The sequence below is a fragment of the Hippoglossus hippoglossus genome, chromosome 20 (genome assembly GCF_009819705.1).
Source record: "Hippoglossus hippoglossus isolate fHipHip1 chromosome 20, fHipHip1.pri, whole genome shotgun sequence".
NCBI classification, from domain to species: Eukaryota; Metazoa; Chordata; class Actinopteri; order Pleuronectiformes; family Pleuronectidae; genus Hippoglossus; species Hippoglossus hippoglossus.
The window spans coordinates 11777902-11791305 of NC_047170.1; the positions used below are offsets into that span (position 1 = coordinate 11777902).

The 13404-nt window shown below is 43.1% G+C and overlaps 1 protein-coding gene across 2 annotated transcripts in view; it reads right to left on the reverse strand.

The window, feature by feature from the left end:
• The window catches only part of prex2 (phosphatidylinositol-3,4,5-trisphosphate-dependent Rac exchange factor 2), an 88636-nt gene that overhangs the window by 44808 nt on the left and 30424 nt on the right, over window positions 1-13404 (reverse strand). For both annotated transcript variants that reach the window (XM_034572551.1, XM_034572552.1), the window contains 7 exons: window positions 9820-9920; window positions 8739-8842; window positions 8591-8640; window positions 4430-4505; window positions 3024-3096; window positions 987-1129; window positions 555-647 (listed from right to left, as the gene is read on the reverse strand). In XM_034572551.1, coding sequence (XP_034428442.1) covers window positions 555-647; window positions 987-1129; window positions 3024-3096; window positions 4430-4505; window positions 8591-8640; window positions 8739-8842; window positions 9820-9920 — 640 coding nt within the window. The remainder of the gene's footprint in view (window positions 1-554; window positions 648-986; window positions 1130-3023; window positions 3097-4429; window positions 4506-8590; window positions 8641-8738; window positions 8843-9819; window positions 9921-13404) is intronic.

A 13404-nucleotide genomic window follows, 5' to 3' on the forward strand; every position in this document is an offset into this window, starting at 1 on the left:
CTACTTGCCTCCGAAGTCACACCTTGAGCCAATCACCTGCAAGTTTTCAAAGTTTAAAATGTTTTCTCTCCCTCCTGTAATTCAGCTGTCAGTTCAGTGCCGTGATTACTGAGTGAACCACTTCCACCCCTGCACCTCAACTCCTGATACCTAGTCATCTTCCTTCAAACCATCTAATCAGAGGCCTTCATGGGACGTCCCATCTTCGTGCTGCACCCCTCATCGCCACCACGACTGTCTCTGGGGTGAAGTCTCCTTCTATCTTTCAATGGCATTCTACTTTCCGTCATAGTTTATTCCTCTTGTTCAGAATAAGTTTAATTTCATTCTAATCTACTAATTTACTAGATTCTCTGTAGGTGTCTCCTGATTGAAATACTATTAAAAATAACCTTGAAGAGAATTAAAGGAGATGCTGATTAACTCCTCAAGAGTTAGGGGGAATCTTCACATAGTTTTATAGTCTGTATAATTTGTATGGATTAACGTGAATGTGCCAACACTCCTGAGTGTGTGTATATACATTATATGTGTGTGTCAGTGTGTGTTCTCACCTCAGCTGGGGATCCCTTCTCCACAGATTTGATGATGGGAACTCTGTTTCTCTCTTCCAGGGTAAAGCCATAGCCTCCATCACTGGGTCTTATCTGCAAAATGACAAACCTCCCATCAACAAACTTCCCAGTCAGCAGACCGACACATTCTCACAGAGCACAAACACACATACACACCACACACAGAAACTGGTTCTCACAGATAGCAGCTATATGGACGTATTTGCTCATTCCTCTGAAAAGACTGCTTACTGAGGTATAAAATGGACTTTTGCAGTGTTATGCCTTTTCCTTCTCATAGCTGCATGTTTCAAAATGATTTAGTGCACCTTCGAATTCCCCAGAGTTGCGGGCACAGTAAGATCACAGCATATTAGAAAGACTGAGAGCTAATCAGTCATCAAGCCACGAGTGCTGTGAGGGAGTATTCACCAGAAGGGACTTGGAGATGACATTCTCGACTATTTTCAGGTCGTGCTTCATGGGTTTGTGTTTGGTGTTGGAGCCCTCCATCTCCTCGTCGGCAAAGAAACGAAACAGCAAGGGCTCGTCCTTGAATTCACTCTTTTCCAACACTGAGGGAGGCCACAACAAAGATACATGTAAATAAACACACAAACCATTGAATAGAGACTTGCTGAATAATCACATTTCCCGTAAAATATGGTTCTGAGACAAAGATTCAAACCACTGTGTTAACACCAGTTGTGATAGAGCCTTTGCTGCAGATTATGTATAAGTCACATTTTTGCTGACCATCACAAAGTGCAGGGTATACAGTTTCATATTTTCTACTTTTGTTTCTTATTGCAATGCATTTCGAGAGCAGAAAAAAAAAACATGCACTGCAGCATGCAGGTATAATCCATCCGATAATGTCCTAAATGCCAGGTTGAGCACATACAGTTGAGCAAATACTCGGTGAGCACGCATATCTATGTACCCATCCGATACCACACCTTTAAAGTTTATTAGTTGCCCCCAGATAAAAGTGAAAGATAAAACTTCCTTTCCTCGAAAATCACTTCTTCACACTAGTAATAGGCAATAATGATAGCAATCATCACTTCCATTCATGGTTAGTAGCCTACAGCAGTTTAAATTAGTTATACAAGTTGTTTTACATGCATTTGGTATCAAATCGGCATTCGGTCTTGGCCGATATGCAAAGTCAAGGCATCGGAGTTTGTATCAGGAGGGAAGGAAGGAAAAGGAATGAAAAAATGGTATCAGAACTTCTCTGCTGCATTACCTCAAACTATTATGTTACCTTAAAGAGAACAGTACGTTCTTAGCAAATGTAAAAAAGCATTAAAATATCTAATATAGTATGTGACTTAATGGGCTAAAACATTTAAATGTCCTTTAAGACAACTTTTCTCCTTCAATGACCTGAGCTGTCTATTGAGAGAAGAATATGTTCCAACTGTTAACACCGAAAAACTGCATTTAGCATCAAGTTGAGAGGTTTAAATACGTCCAATCATGACGATAATGGTGTGACGTGCCAAACGGAGCACGCCCAAGCACTTAAACCAATTCACCATGTGAGAAACAGAGAGGGAGACCCCACTTTCATTCTCAAAAATCACTTCTAAATGAACTCCATCTCCACAGCAACATAACGCCTCGACCAAGACTTTAGTTTTGAAACGAAAAATAGCCCTGAGGGGGAAAAACAGCGTTTCCCTCTTAACATTCCCTCACTTCATTCCCTTTATGATGCGATCTAGTGCCAGTAGTTTTAATAGCTACATCGTCAGGCCAAATAACTCGCAGGCACGAATGGTAGAAATTACCCTGCAGGCTGTGGAAGTGAAAGCACGTTTGATGGCGGGGACTGTTGTGTTCCATAGACGTGCTGGTAATTTGTAGTGGGAGGCTTTAACTGTGGGTAGTTGGGAGCAGTTACATCATAGGGGTACGAGGAGACGCGCAGTGACTCATGTGTGTGATGTGGACTTGGGTACGAGGGGCGGCGCACAGTTATAAACGAGTCTGACTCCTCATAAACAAACTGTAACCGTGGCAACCGACCATTTAGCACTTAATCTGTCAAACATCCATGCGATGTCTGCCACACTCTCAAAAGCTAAAGTAAACCGTGCATGATCGGTGCCAATTAACTCATATGCACACAAGCATGTATGAAGTTAATTATAGTATGTGTGGACCACACAAACACATGCACACAAACACAAATGCAAAAAATGTATTCACTGGATTGGAAAAAAAACTTCTATTCCTGTAGCGTGTCAAAGGGATTATAAGTAGAGATGGAAAGAGAACAAGAGTGGCGGTGTTCTAAAACAGGACGCTACAGAGCCAGACGCCCTCTGCTCGGTTTCTCCAAAGCGTTCTCATTTAGACTGTGATGGAGAGGATTCCACGGTTAGTGCACAGCATGATCAGAACTTCTTCTTTTTTTTTTTGCTCTGCAGAGACCCACAGCTGTGAGAAATGCCGTACCGTGATGCATGAAGCCATTGTCGCACAGCTCCACCCCCAAGATCAAGGCTTCCTCCCTCGTTCGGCAGTCGCCCTGCACCAAGAGACACAGAGAGAGTGGAACATTTACACATAAAGCGTGGATCAACACGTCAAGAGGGGGAAAAAAGCCAAAGACGATGACAGAACAGCAACAGAACAAAGAACATTGTGGACTTAGAGAACAGTGAAAATGTCACACTCACAGCCCCCCCACCCTTTGTTCCTGCATCTAAAAACCGAGAGAGTCGCTCCACACTCCATCTTAAACACAGTTAAAATCACGTCTAGACAGCAAAGTGTGACAGCTGCTAAAATTCCCGCTGAAGGAGTACGAGCTCTTCCTATTGACTGGGTCATATGGACTGCCACACACACGCACACACACACACACACACGCACACACACGCACACGCACGCACACACACACACACACACACACACACACACACACACACACACACACACACACACACACACACACACACACACACACACACACACACACACACACACACACAGACATACAATGTCTGCCATTTATTCCGTGGTGGTGGCCGTATACATTTCATTTCTTTTGTTGTCATCCTGGACAAGGCCATCAATCTGTCAACCTCAAAGCTTCCTGTCAAAGTCAATAAAGCGAAGCCGTCAAATCGATTCTGCTTCTCGTTCATCGTTTCCTTTCGCTGCGCTGAGAGCCTCATGGCCAGAAACGCTTTGTTGTCTCAGCTCCGTTCGTCTGTAGCACATCTGAAGTGACCCGCCAGTTATGGCAACAACCACGTGTCTGGTTTTTCCCCAAATCCTTTTTGAACTTCTCGTTCTTTCCGTAGAGGCACAAATGTTTCCAATATGCTCAGACATTAGTGTGGCTGACTTAGAACAATGTGTGTGTGAATCATGACATTGCAATATGTTTGAAGATAATTTCTCAATGCAACTGACAATAATATATTGATGCATATTGCAATCTGGCAAATGTAGGAAAAACTACATGTATAAGAAGTTAACTAGCATTTGACTTGGAATCATCTATTATTTCAGGGTCGCGGGGGGGGCTGGAGCCAATCCCAGGTGACATTGGGCGAGAGGCGGGGTTTAACCTGGGCAGGTCGCCAGCATATCATCGGGGCGAATATAAAGAGACATACAACCATTCACATTCACACCTACGACCAATTCAGAGTCTGCAATGAACCTAACCCCATTCGGCATGACTGGACTTTGAGAAGAAGCTGGAGTACCTGGAGAAACATGCATAGAACGTGCAAACTCTTCCCTGGCCCGGATTTGGACCGGGAACCTTCTTGCTGTGAGTGTTCACTGCAAACCTTGATGTTATATTGCTGATCTATTGCTGTGGGTGACGTAGTTTTAAGGCTTACCTGTGCAATGAGCCAGTCTATCAGTTTGTTGGCCATCACCACTGATTTGTAGGTCCGCAAATGGTAGTCCTTATCCCTGGATGGACATGAGAGAAGAAAACACCAGTAAGAATTAGGGAAATTCTGCCTTCGAACTTGGACTCTGACATGTTCAACTGTGTGATTCCGTTTAACTGTAATATACCCAGATGGGGAACATGGAGAGTAGTAATTGCCTGGTCTATTTAAACAATGCTTAAAAGGAGACTAATAATTTCCACTGTCAGCAAGGCGCGGCCACTTTTCAAGCGCTGGCAGTGGCGTCATAAATCTAAGTTAGTTTCTGACAGTTGGTGACAGCAAAACAGCATTCCTCCAGGCAAGGCTGGTAACGGCCCCTGCAGTTTTTGGCCCCGGGGTGCCCCATGTCAGTCTGGAGTAGCTGTTCTCAGTGTTGCTTTGCCAGATCCCGAGAATGCCTTCTGAAATAGAGCCGTGCCTTTCCCATGAACACAGGGGCCTCTCTGGGGACACGCAGGGGCTGAGCTGCTGGCCCGGGGAAAGTCCAGAACCGGCGTGACTTCCACAACTCCACAACTTCCAATCAAATGCAAACACAACAACATGCAAGAGCGTGATACGCACGCCTGCCTTCGCACACACATTATTTAAACAAGTCAGACATGACGTGGGCCAGGTTTGAGTCCAATCTCAGCTGTCTGGAGCTCTTCAGAATTAAAGCGTGAGAGGCCAAACGCTGCCCTGTTTCCTCCACAATGGAACAATCTGTTGCATAACCGTATTTGACAGCGCGTGTTGGTCTCTGATGAGGACCGTAGTGCTGATATCAGCCGGTGAGGCACATCACCCTCCTGTGCCATGCACAAACCACACAGACCAGACGAGGCAGCAGGCACCCAGTTTTTCCCCCTGAATGGGACACCAGAGCCAGGGAGACTGTGGCTACAGCGGCTGGTGCACAGTTAGGCTGTCAGAGTGAAAAATGGGGGGTAAACTGCGGGCCAGTGGGCAGCCATATGTCCAGCATGAGGAAACAGCAGTTTGAGGAGTAACAGAGGGAAAGGTCAGAGAGCTGCTTTTTAACTTTCTGTCCAGAGAGGAAAGTTTGCCTTGACATTTTTGAAAGGAGTAACTTGTTGATGTAGGCAAATATTGCATTTGCAGAATGTTTTTTATGGAATATATTACACAAATGATGCTAAAAGTTCAAGCTTTGATCAACTGTTTCCAGGCCTGAGTAATTAGAGTGTACCATAGTGTTTGTTACTTTGAAAGTCCTACATACATATATCCATAAATATTGAGCTATGGAGGGACTCATCAGCATAATGAGGAAAACGTGTCGATATTTCTTAGACACTGAACTGAAATGCCACTTTTTTCTGTTTTTGTATGAAAATAATAAATGAGTGACCTTCACTGTATTGTGTGGGTTTACAGCCTTTCTACACACTGAAATATTCTTTGAGTTACAAAAGATGCAACTGGATGTGTACACAATATCAGCCTGCAGTGGACATTTCAAACATCGCAAACAGATCACCTGGAGTGGAAGGAATCACATCTTTATTGTGAGGACTGGGGATTGTAAATGGGGACATAGAAGCTGTGCGGGGGTGTGGGGGCTGCGTAGTGTACCCTTCGCTCTTTTGCTTCATCTATCTCGCTCTGCCAGGAAATTCCACCTAATTAGGCAGGGGCTGATTGCTCCAATTAAACTCTGGCATTCCCAGGCCCTGTGCCGCTTTTGTACTGGGCTCTCAGAATGTGCTGCACAGACATGCCGGCCAGTAACACACACACACACACACACACACACTTACACACACAACTACAGTGCACCGACCGAGAGGTTTTACGTCAAGAGGTTTGGTTTCAGCACAAGCACCAGCAGGGTGAATGCTGACACACATAAAAATCACCCTTTCGGCTTTTTTAATAGCTGGATCACACAATAACACAGAGAGGCTTCTTTGCTGGAATATGTTCAGGATCCGTTTGACCCCCTCCAGCTATCGCACAGTTTTATTGGGGTGAAATGAAAGCTTTTCTCCAGGCCGTCCGACATCCAGCATAAACAGACAATTTTAATGCCATGCTTTGTGGGGAAATATTTTAGCAGCCTGCACCTCATATATGATTGAAATGGAATTTTGAAAAAACAACATTGAAAACGAAATCCTGCATCAAATCAGTCCATTAAAGTGAGGTTTCTCCCGTCCTGACTGTCAGATGGAGAGATTACACGCGCCACCACTGATGCAGAAAAAACACCTGTTTTGCAAACTGGTTTAAGTCAATTTTCAAGGAAATGATGGATGAAGCTGCTTTCACGTATTTACACTAATTACTTTGGGATTGCCTGACTGGAAACATCCTGAACAGATAAATGAACCACACCAGTCTCAATCTAATCTCCTGAATCCAAAAATCTGATATTCAGATGTCAAAACAGTCATTTTGAATCAAGTTGTATGTTGAAGATTTGGAATCAAATGGTAACTTTGGTAAAAATGTGCCAGTTGGTGGAAGACATTGTTTCAAAAAATTGCCTGAGGTTGATAATGGGTTCTAACAGCTTTCCCATGGTAACAGCAAGTGCAGTTCAAAATAAATAGGGGGTTGGGGTTAGACAGTCGACAATCATTAAAACTACTTTTGACATTGCACTTCCTCAGCAATGTATCCGTCAATTTCCATTCAGATGAGCAGCTGTTGAGAAAATCGAAGGACAGACAGTACAAAGACAGAAGAAAGACAGATTTTCTCAATTCATAGTGAGATGTTTGCCTCCTACAGATCGACTGTGTCAGGCCTTTCAGGACACAGGCTCAATATGCTGTCAGTCACGCTCTGTGAAATACAGAAAACCGATGTATTGTAACTGAATGGCCTCTGTCGAATGTGTACAGACAGAGCAAGGATGAGAAAATGTCCAGCAATCACCTGTGGGTCTGAATTTAGAAACAGCAGTAAGAACAACAATGGTTCACACATTGTTGACGAAACAATCACAACTCAAGGTCCATTTCCTACATTTTTCACTTGCTTTCAATGGAGCAGCTATGAATGAGAGAGGGAACTGTTCAATTTGAACTTGTCAAACAAGTTCAAATTTAGCAGCTGTTTGAATTTCAACCATAATATTTCAGGATTTCTCGTCCATTCTGATTTAAATCTGTGGCCACATGCTGCTGACGACCATTAGATTGAGTGGAAAGTCCAGAGAGTCATATTTGGATGGTCAAAATATAATTGAAGACGATGTGATGGGCTTGAAACCCCTAAAGAAATGTAAAGTAAGAGGACATTGAGTGTGGATTGTTTTACAAAAGTACAATTTAGATGATTTAATATAAACTTTCATGGTGATGAAGATCATGCAATGAGCTGAAAGTCCCAGAAAAAGCTAGTAGACTTTGAGTGGGTATTGCTATGTCAAAGAACCGCGTAGATAGTCATGTAAAAACTTCCATACTCATGAAGACCATGTGATGTGGTGGAAGCTGCAGAAAAATGTATTTTGTTATATCAAAATACAATTTAAATGGTTAAGAATGAACTTTTATGCTGATGAACACCATGTGATGTGTCACAAAGCTCAGAAAAAGAAATCCAGTAAGTGGATCTTGAGTTAGGATTGTTTACTACAACGTCGACAACTATTTCCAAGATTGACAATGAGATTTTACTTATGTGTAGATCCTGATTAGAAGCAATACTAATTCAATCCAAACAACACATTGTGTTTTATAACACTTTTTCCCATCGTTTACCATCCAATCATTCTATGAAACGTAAAATATCTCTCAGAATCACAGAGAGAGATCTGACACAATGTTTGTCATTTATCCGCATCCCACGTGCACTTGTAGCATCTGAGAGACTCTTCTCCACATCTGCGTTTCCATACCGGGCAGATCAAACCTGCCAAGCTGGATCACCCACAGGCCCTGCTGCACTCCATCACCATCTGTGCCAACCCCTTCTTCGTCGGTTACTCTTTAAAAACAATGAGCTCATAGTTCATCGTAATATTTCTCCTCCTCTGTGGTAGCTTAGTGGTAAAGTTGATTTTAGCAGAAAGAGCCAGATGCTAAGCTACTGGGGCTGCACCTGGTTCAGTTGCACTATAGAGTGAAAGGGAAAATGGCTGCTCACCTGATGACAGGGGTGAAAAGGCTGTGGAGGCGACAGAAGAGCCGAACGCCCTGGAAAAAAACAATAGAGAGAGAATTTTGGTTATTATCAATGATGTGTGTTTAAAGTGTGATTTGAATTACATGGGACTCAGCTGTGGTGTGGTTACCTTCGATATGACATCGTGCATGTCACTTCTGGGATGGTAGGTGCCATCATCGTAGCGAAAGCGGTAAAGCACAGGCTCAGGTTTGAACTGGTGTTTGTCTGTGACTATGAAACGCAATGCAAAACAGAAGTAGGTTTCAGAGAGGAAGGGAAGAACAGACGAGGAACAGACAAGTGTTCAAAAGTCCCAAAGCCTGAGGGAAAAAATGATTTGTCTCGCTTCAAATTTGAAAGGATAAGAAAACACGGTCAAGTCAGGCAGGGCTGCATGGAGAAACCAGCTTCCCAGGCAAGCTGAAAACTCAAACCTCAGAGTGGTCACAGATAACTGAGCTACTCAGAGCCCCCCCGCTCCCCTTGCTTTAGGGGACTCTGTCGAAAGATCTGTCCAAGAAACTCCAAACAGTAATAAAAATGTGATCTGTATTCTTGGCCGCAGCTGTGTGGATTCCATTAAAGGTTTTTTTTTATGAAAAGATATTGTATCGTTTTTCACATGGGGGGATTCTAACAGCACGGTGAGAGAGCTCGGAGGGTCCCAGAGTTATTCCTCTCTGTCAGGAACATTTAAAGCCCAATCTCATTTCTCTGCGAGGAAGCAATAAAGCACCGCGGGTGATTTAAGATACAACTTGGCTTGGGGCCCTCTACTCTTTTCAGGAAATAATACACGCAGAGCAGTATGCATCATTTAGTTTGAATGCAAAGCTTTAGCCAGTTTAAACCTCACGCATTAAACACACTTGTAGGCAAAAGCCACAGAACAGCCACTGAGCAAATATAACACAGACATTACAGTGAGGAGAGTTTCATGTTTTTTAATCCCCGACCTAAACAGTGTGTCAAGGGAGTGTTTAAATGGGATACCTGCTAAGACATGAATGTGACAGCTGCATCTATACTGAAGGCTCCAGTCGGGGGACGGGGACGGGGGACGGGGGGGGAGTATTGTCAGGCAGTGCCAAGCATTTGCATGCTCTACATCGTGTGGCACAAAGAAAATTAGTCTGTCGTTTTAGATGTGGATGAGCAATGGATGATGAAGCAGGTCTGAGCGGGGGAGGGGGGGGAACTGAACTTACCATGGTGGATGATGCCGTTCTCCAGCAGAGCTTGACCCAGGTGAACCCCTTCCTCTGGGTTGCCTGTCTCGCCAATTTCCATCAGCCAAGACACAAACTCACTGGGGAAACACAAAACACAACCCTGACACATGAACACGCATACTCACACATGAATAACACAAACAAAAAAATCCCTTGGGGGAAACCCCGTCACTTCACAAAAGGAGACTGTGGGCGATCGGTGGGGAGAGTCTTACATTTACCCTTGGTATTCTGTAAATGGTGTTTGCCATCATTACAGAGAGGCAATAAAACTCAACATTTACTCGAAATTGATGTGATTATGGCAACAAACACAAGCTTGGCTTCATTTGTTGGATGAATCCACCAGGATGCCTCAGTTGCTGTGTTCTATCTAGATAAACTTTATTTATTTTAGAAACAGGATGCAACACTGTACGACCAACACAAAGGATTTGATTGGATCATGAGACATTCTTCATCCATCATGTTGTTGATGCACCACATTATTTACAAGAGGAAACAAAGCGACCACACAATCGACAAACACAGCATCCAATCGTCTGATGGCCCAAACGAGCTAAGTGGTAAATAATTCTCGATAATTTAGTTCTTCCCACAGGCGGCAACTCAGAGAGAGAGAGAGAGCAAAAAGACGAAGGGAGAAAAAAAAAAGAGCGAGAGGAATAAACAGAACAAGAACAAGCAGAGAAGCAGTAGCTTATCAGATTACATCCTCTATGTCCCATCTCCCCACAAAAGTCAAACAAACACGACCAGCAGCACCATTGGAATTCGGTGGAATTCACTTCCAGGCCACGATAGAGGCGGCCGGGCCGAGTGTGAAGCCAACAGGGCCATTTAGAATCCTTTTCAGGGGAACATTTGACCAGAAAAACACCCCACCTCCCAACATCTTGTACTCTTTAACCACTCATTCCTGAAGCCTCTTCTCTCTGCAACAAACCATCGGGGAAAAACAAAAGTGCATAACAATGTCAATTCGTCAACCTCTGTACCTTAAACCGCGGAAAGGAAAAACACCCTGAAAGTTCGGAGGGTGGAATTCTCAGGGCCTCAGGCAGATTAGGGTCACATGCACAATAAACAGTCTCAAGCCATTGAAACCTACATGTGGGTCTGGAAGAAATTGAGCAAATCATAAAGCCCAATTGTTTAGACCCTCATTACATATCAATCATTTCAGAATATGACTGTTGGGGCTTAGTCTCCGAGGAAAATACCTCGTTCAACTTAAATTCAGCCTTTGAAAGGTTATTCTGTCAACCAGCGTCCCACCATGAGCATTGAGGTCTCACATGAAGACAAAACAAAAAATGTTGGGGTTATTTTGGTTATTTTACATGAGAGATTTCTGCATTTAGCTTATATGTGTTTAAAAGTTTAAAAATTGCAATTTCATGACACCCACTTTTCTGCACTATCAAGGATTTAGCGATATCTGAAACTAAATGTGTGACAGTCCTGATGAGACAAATTTTTTTACTATCAAACTGTAAATTTATAGAATTCGTGGATATTTTTTTCCGTCCACACTTTAACTTTCTCAAATTTTGTCATGAATTTTTTATATTATACAGAAATAGTTAGAACTGGAAATCAAGTTTTTAGACTAGGAAAGCTAGGAAACTTAAAGACCATGAATATACTGTATCTCCCAGTTTTTCCTATTCCGGTTCTGCTTAAAACCATCATTTGTGTTCGCTGATCATGTGAACGTTGAATTCCAAGTGATGTCAAAAAGAAGGAGCAGAAGCTGACTAAGGGAAAAGGGCTTTTCTTACAGGATGTACGACCTTTTCATTGAGCTCTAAAAGGGCGTTTCCTTTGGAGTCTATCACAACAGCTGACACTACCGTCCGTCATATGTAGAAAACACAAACACTTTGAATCCCTTTAGTTGTTCTGTTTAAAATGGTCAAGTATCAAGCGTAGGTGGCTGTCAGAGACATTTCCTCTGATGAATTACACTGTCTGCGGAAACCCAACAACAAATAAGATTGAACCAGTTTAGGGGAGGAGTTCAGGACCCAGAAATAGCTCTCGGCTTTAAAAAAAAAAAAAAGAAGAAATTCCAAAAAGAGAACGAGGAGTACTAGGAGGAGAATAAAGAGAAAGCGTTTCACAATGGAGGGAGTGGGCCGACTTGAAGCCATAGGCAATGTGGCTTTCATCAGAGACATACCATGCTGGTTCCAATTCGGCAGTTACGCCTACATGTAATCATCTCCAAAATCATCGCAGACCAGGGGAAACACAGAGGGGCTCGGGATGTCTCTTCACTCGCACGTGGTCATCCAGGTGTCGGCCAAGTTGTAAATAGAGGGATAGGTTTTCCAAAACGTGCTTCTCTGGGGCTGCTTTCTCACCATATGATCTCCTCCGACTCAATGAGGGGCCTCCTTACGACCAACGTTTGATCCTTTTAATCTTTTTAGCTGACAGATCCATTCCTCCTCCAGACCGCAAAGGGTTCTGGTGTTGTCTGCGTGGACCAAAGGAGAAAGTAACTCCTCACTCCAAACCGCCATGAAATGTAACTTGGCCACAACTATGTCCGACTGGTTTTTTTTCCTCTCCATGCTTTTAGAATAACAAGGATTTTGAAATAACAAGGACTGTTTAAACTAAGGTGACTTAAAGTGTGGTTATTACTCGTGAAAATTTCGCTTTAAACAAATTAAAAACTTGAAAAGTGATGGGGTGTCCACGAGGCAAATTTGTGATTTCAAAAGTCAAGATAGGAGCCGAGCTTTAATAACACCCAACCCGGTTTTAAAATTGCATGGTGTCACCACTCTATAAAAAGACTCCTGGCTGTCACACATGCATTTTTCATTTTCAAACATGGGGAGCTCTTCGGCTGCAGCCAGATGTTTGAAGATTTTATTATCCCCGGTCCAGCTTTGTCACCTTCTCAGTCTCACAGAGGCCGTACTCCCCACATGGGCTTTATGATATTGTGAAGAATGGACTTAAGAACTGAGGTTATAAGTTTCTGTGCTTTCCCTGCTGGGGAGAGCACGAAAACCCATCAATCCCATCAAGATTTCTTATGAAAAGCTTTCAGGCTCAATAAAAAGAATATTATATCACAGTTTGAAGATCGGGTGGCGGTGTCGCCTTAATACTTGATTCTGAGTTAGACTGCAGGAGATCTAGAAGTAAATTTAAGCATTAATTTTATATTTTCCTGTGTGATGAACCCGGGGAAACTCTGACACCAAGAAGTCTACATCTTACATGATAAAAGCAAACTGAAACTCATGCATATTTAAAATAGCTCAAGGATGGGATTTTGATCAAAGCACCCTTTACAGTTAATATTCTCACCTTTCACCAAATGCAGGATAGTTGGGACTTATTATGTAAAGATGGGAAGTGCCCAGGTGTAACCCTGAAAACTTTGAGGACACTATGTTAATGAACATGTGACAAATACACACAGCTGCCTTCTGGATTAACAGGTCCTCTACCTCACGGATTCCTCAACACAGAGTTTATTGTAATCGAACATGGACGAGGGCGAGAGCGGGCAGTCAGCTGAGCCACACAGGGATA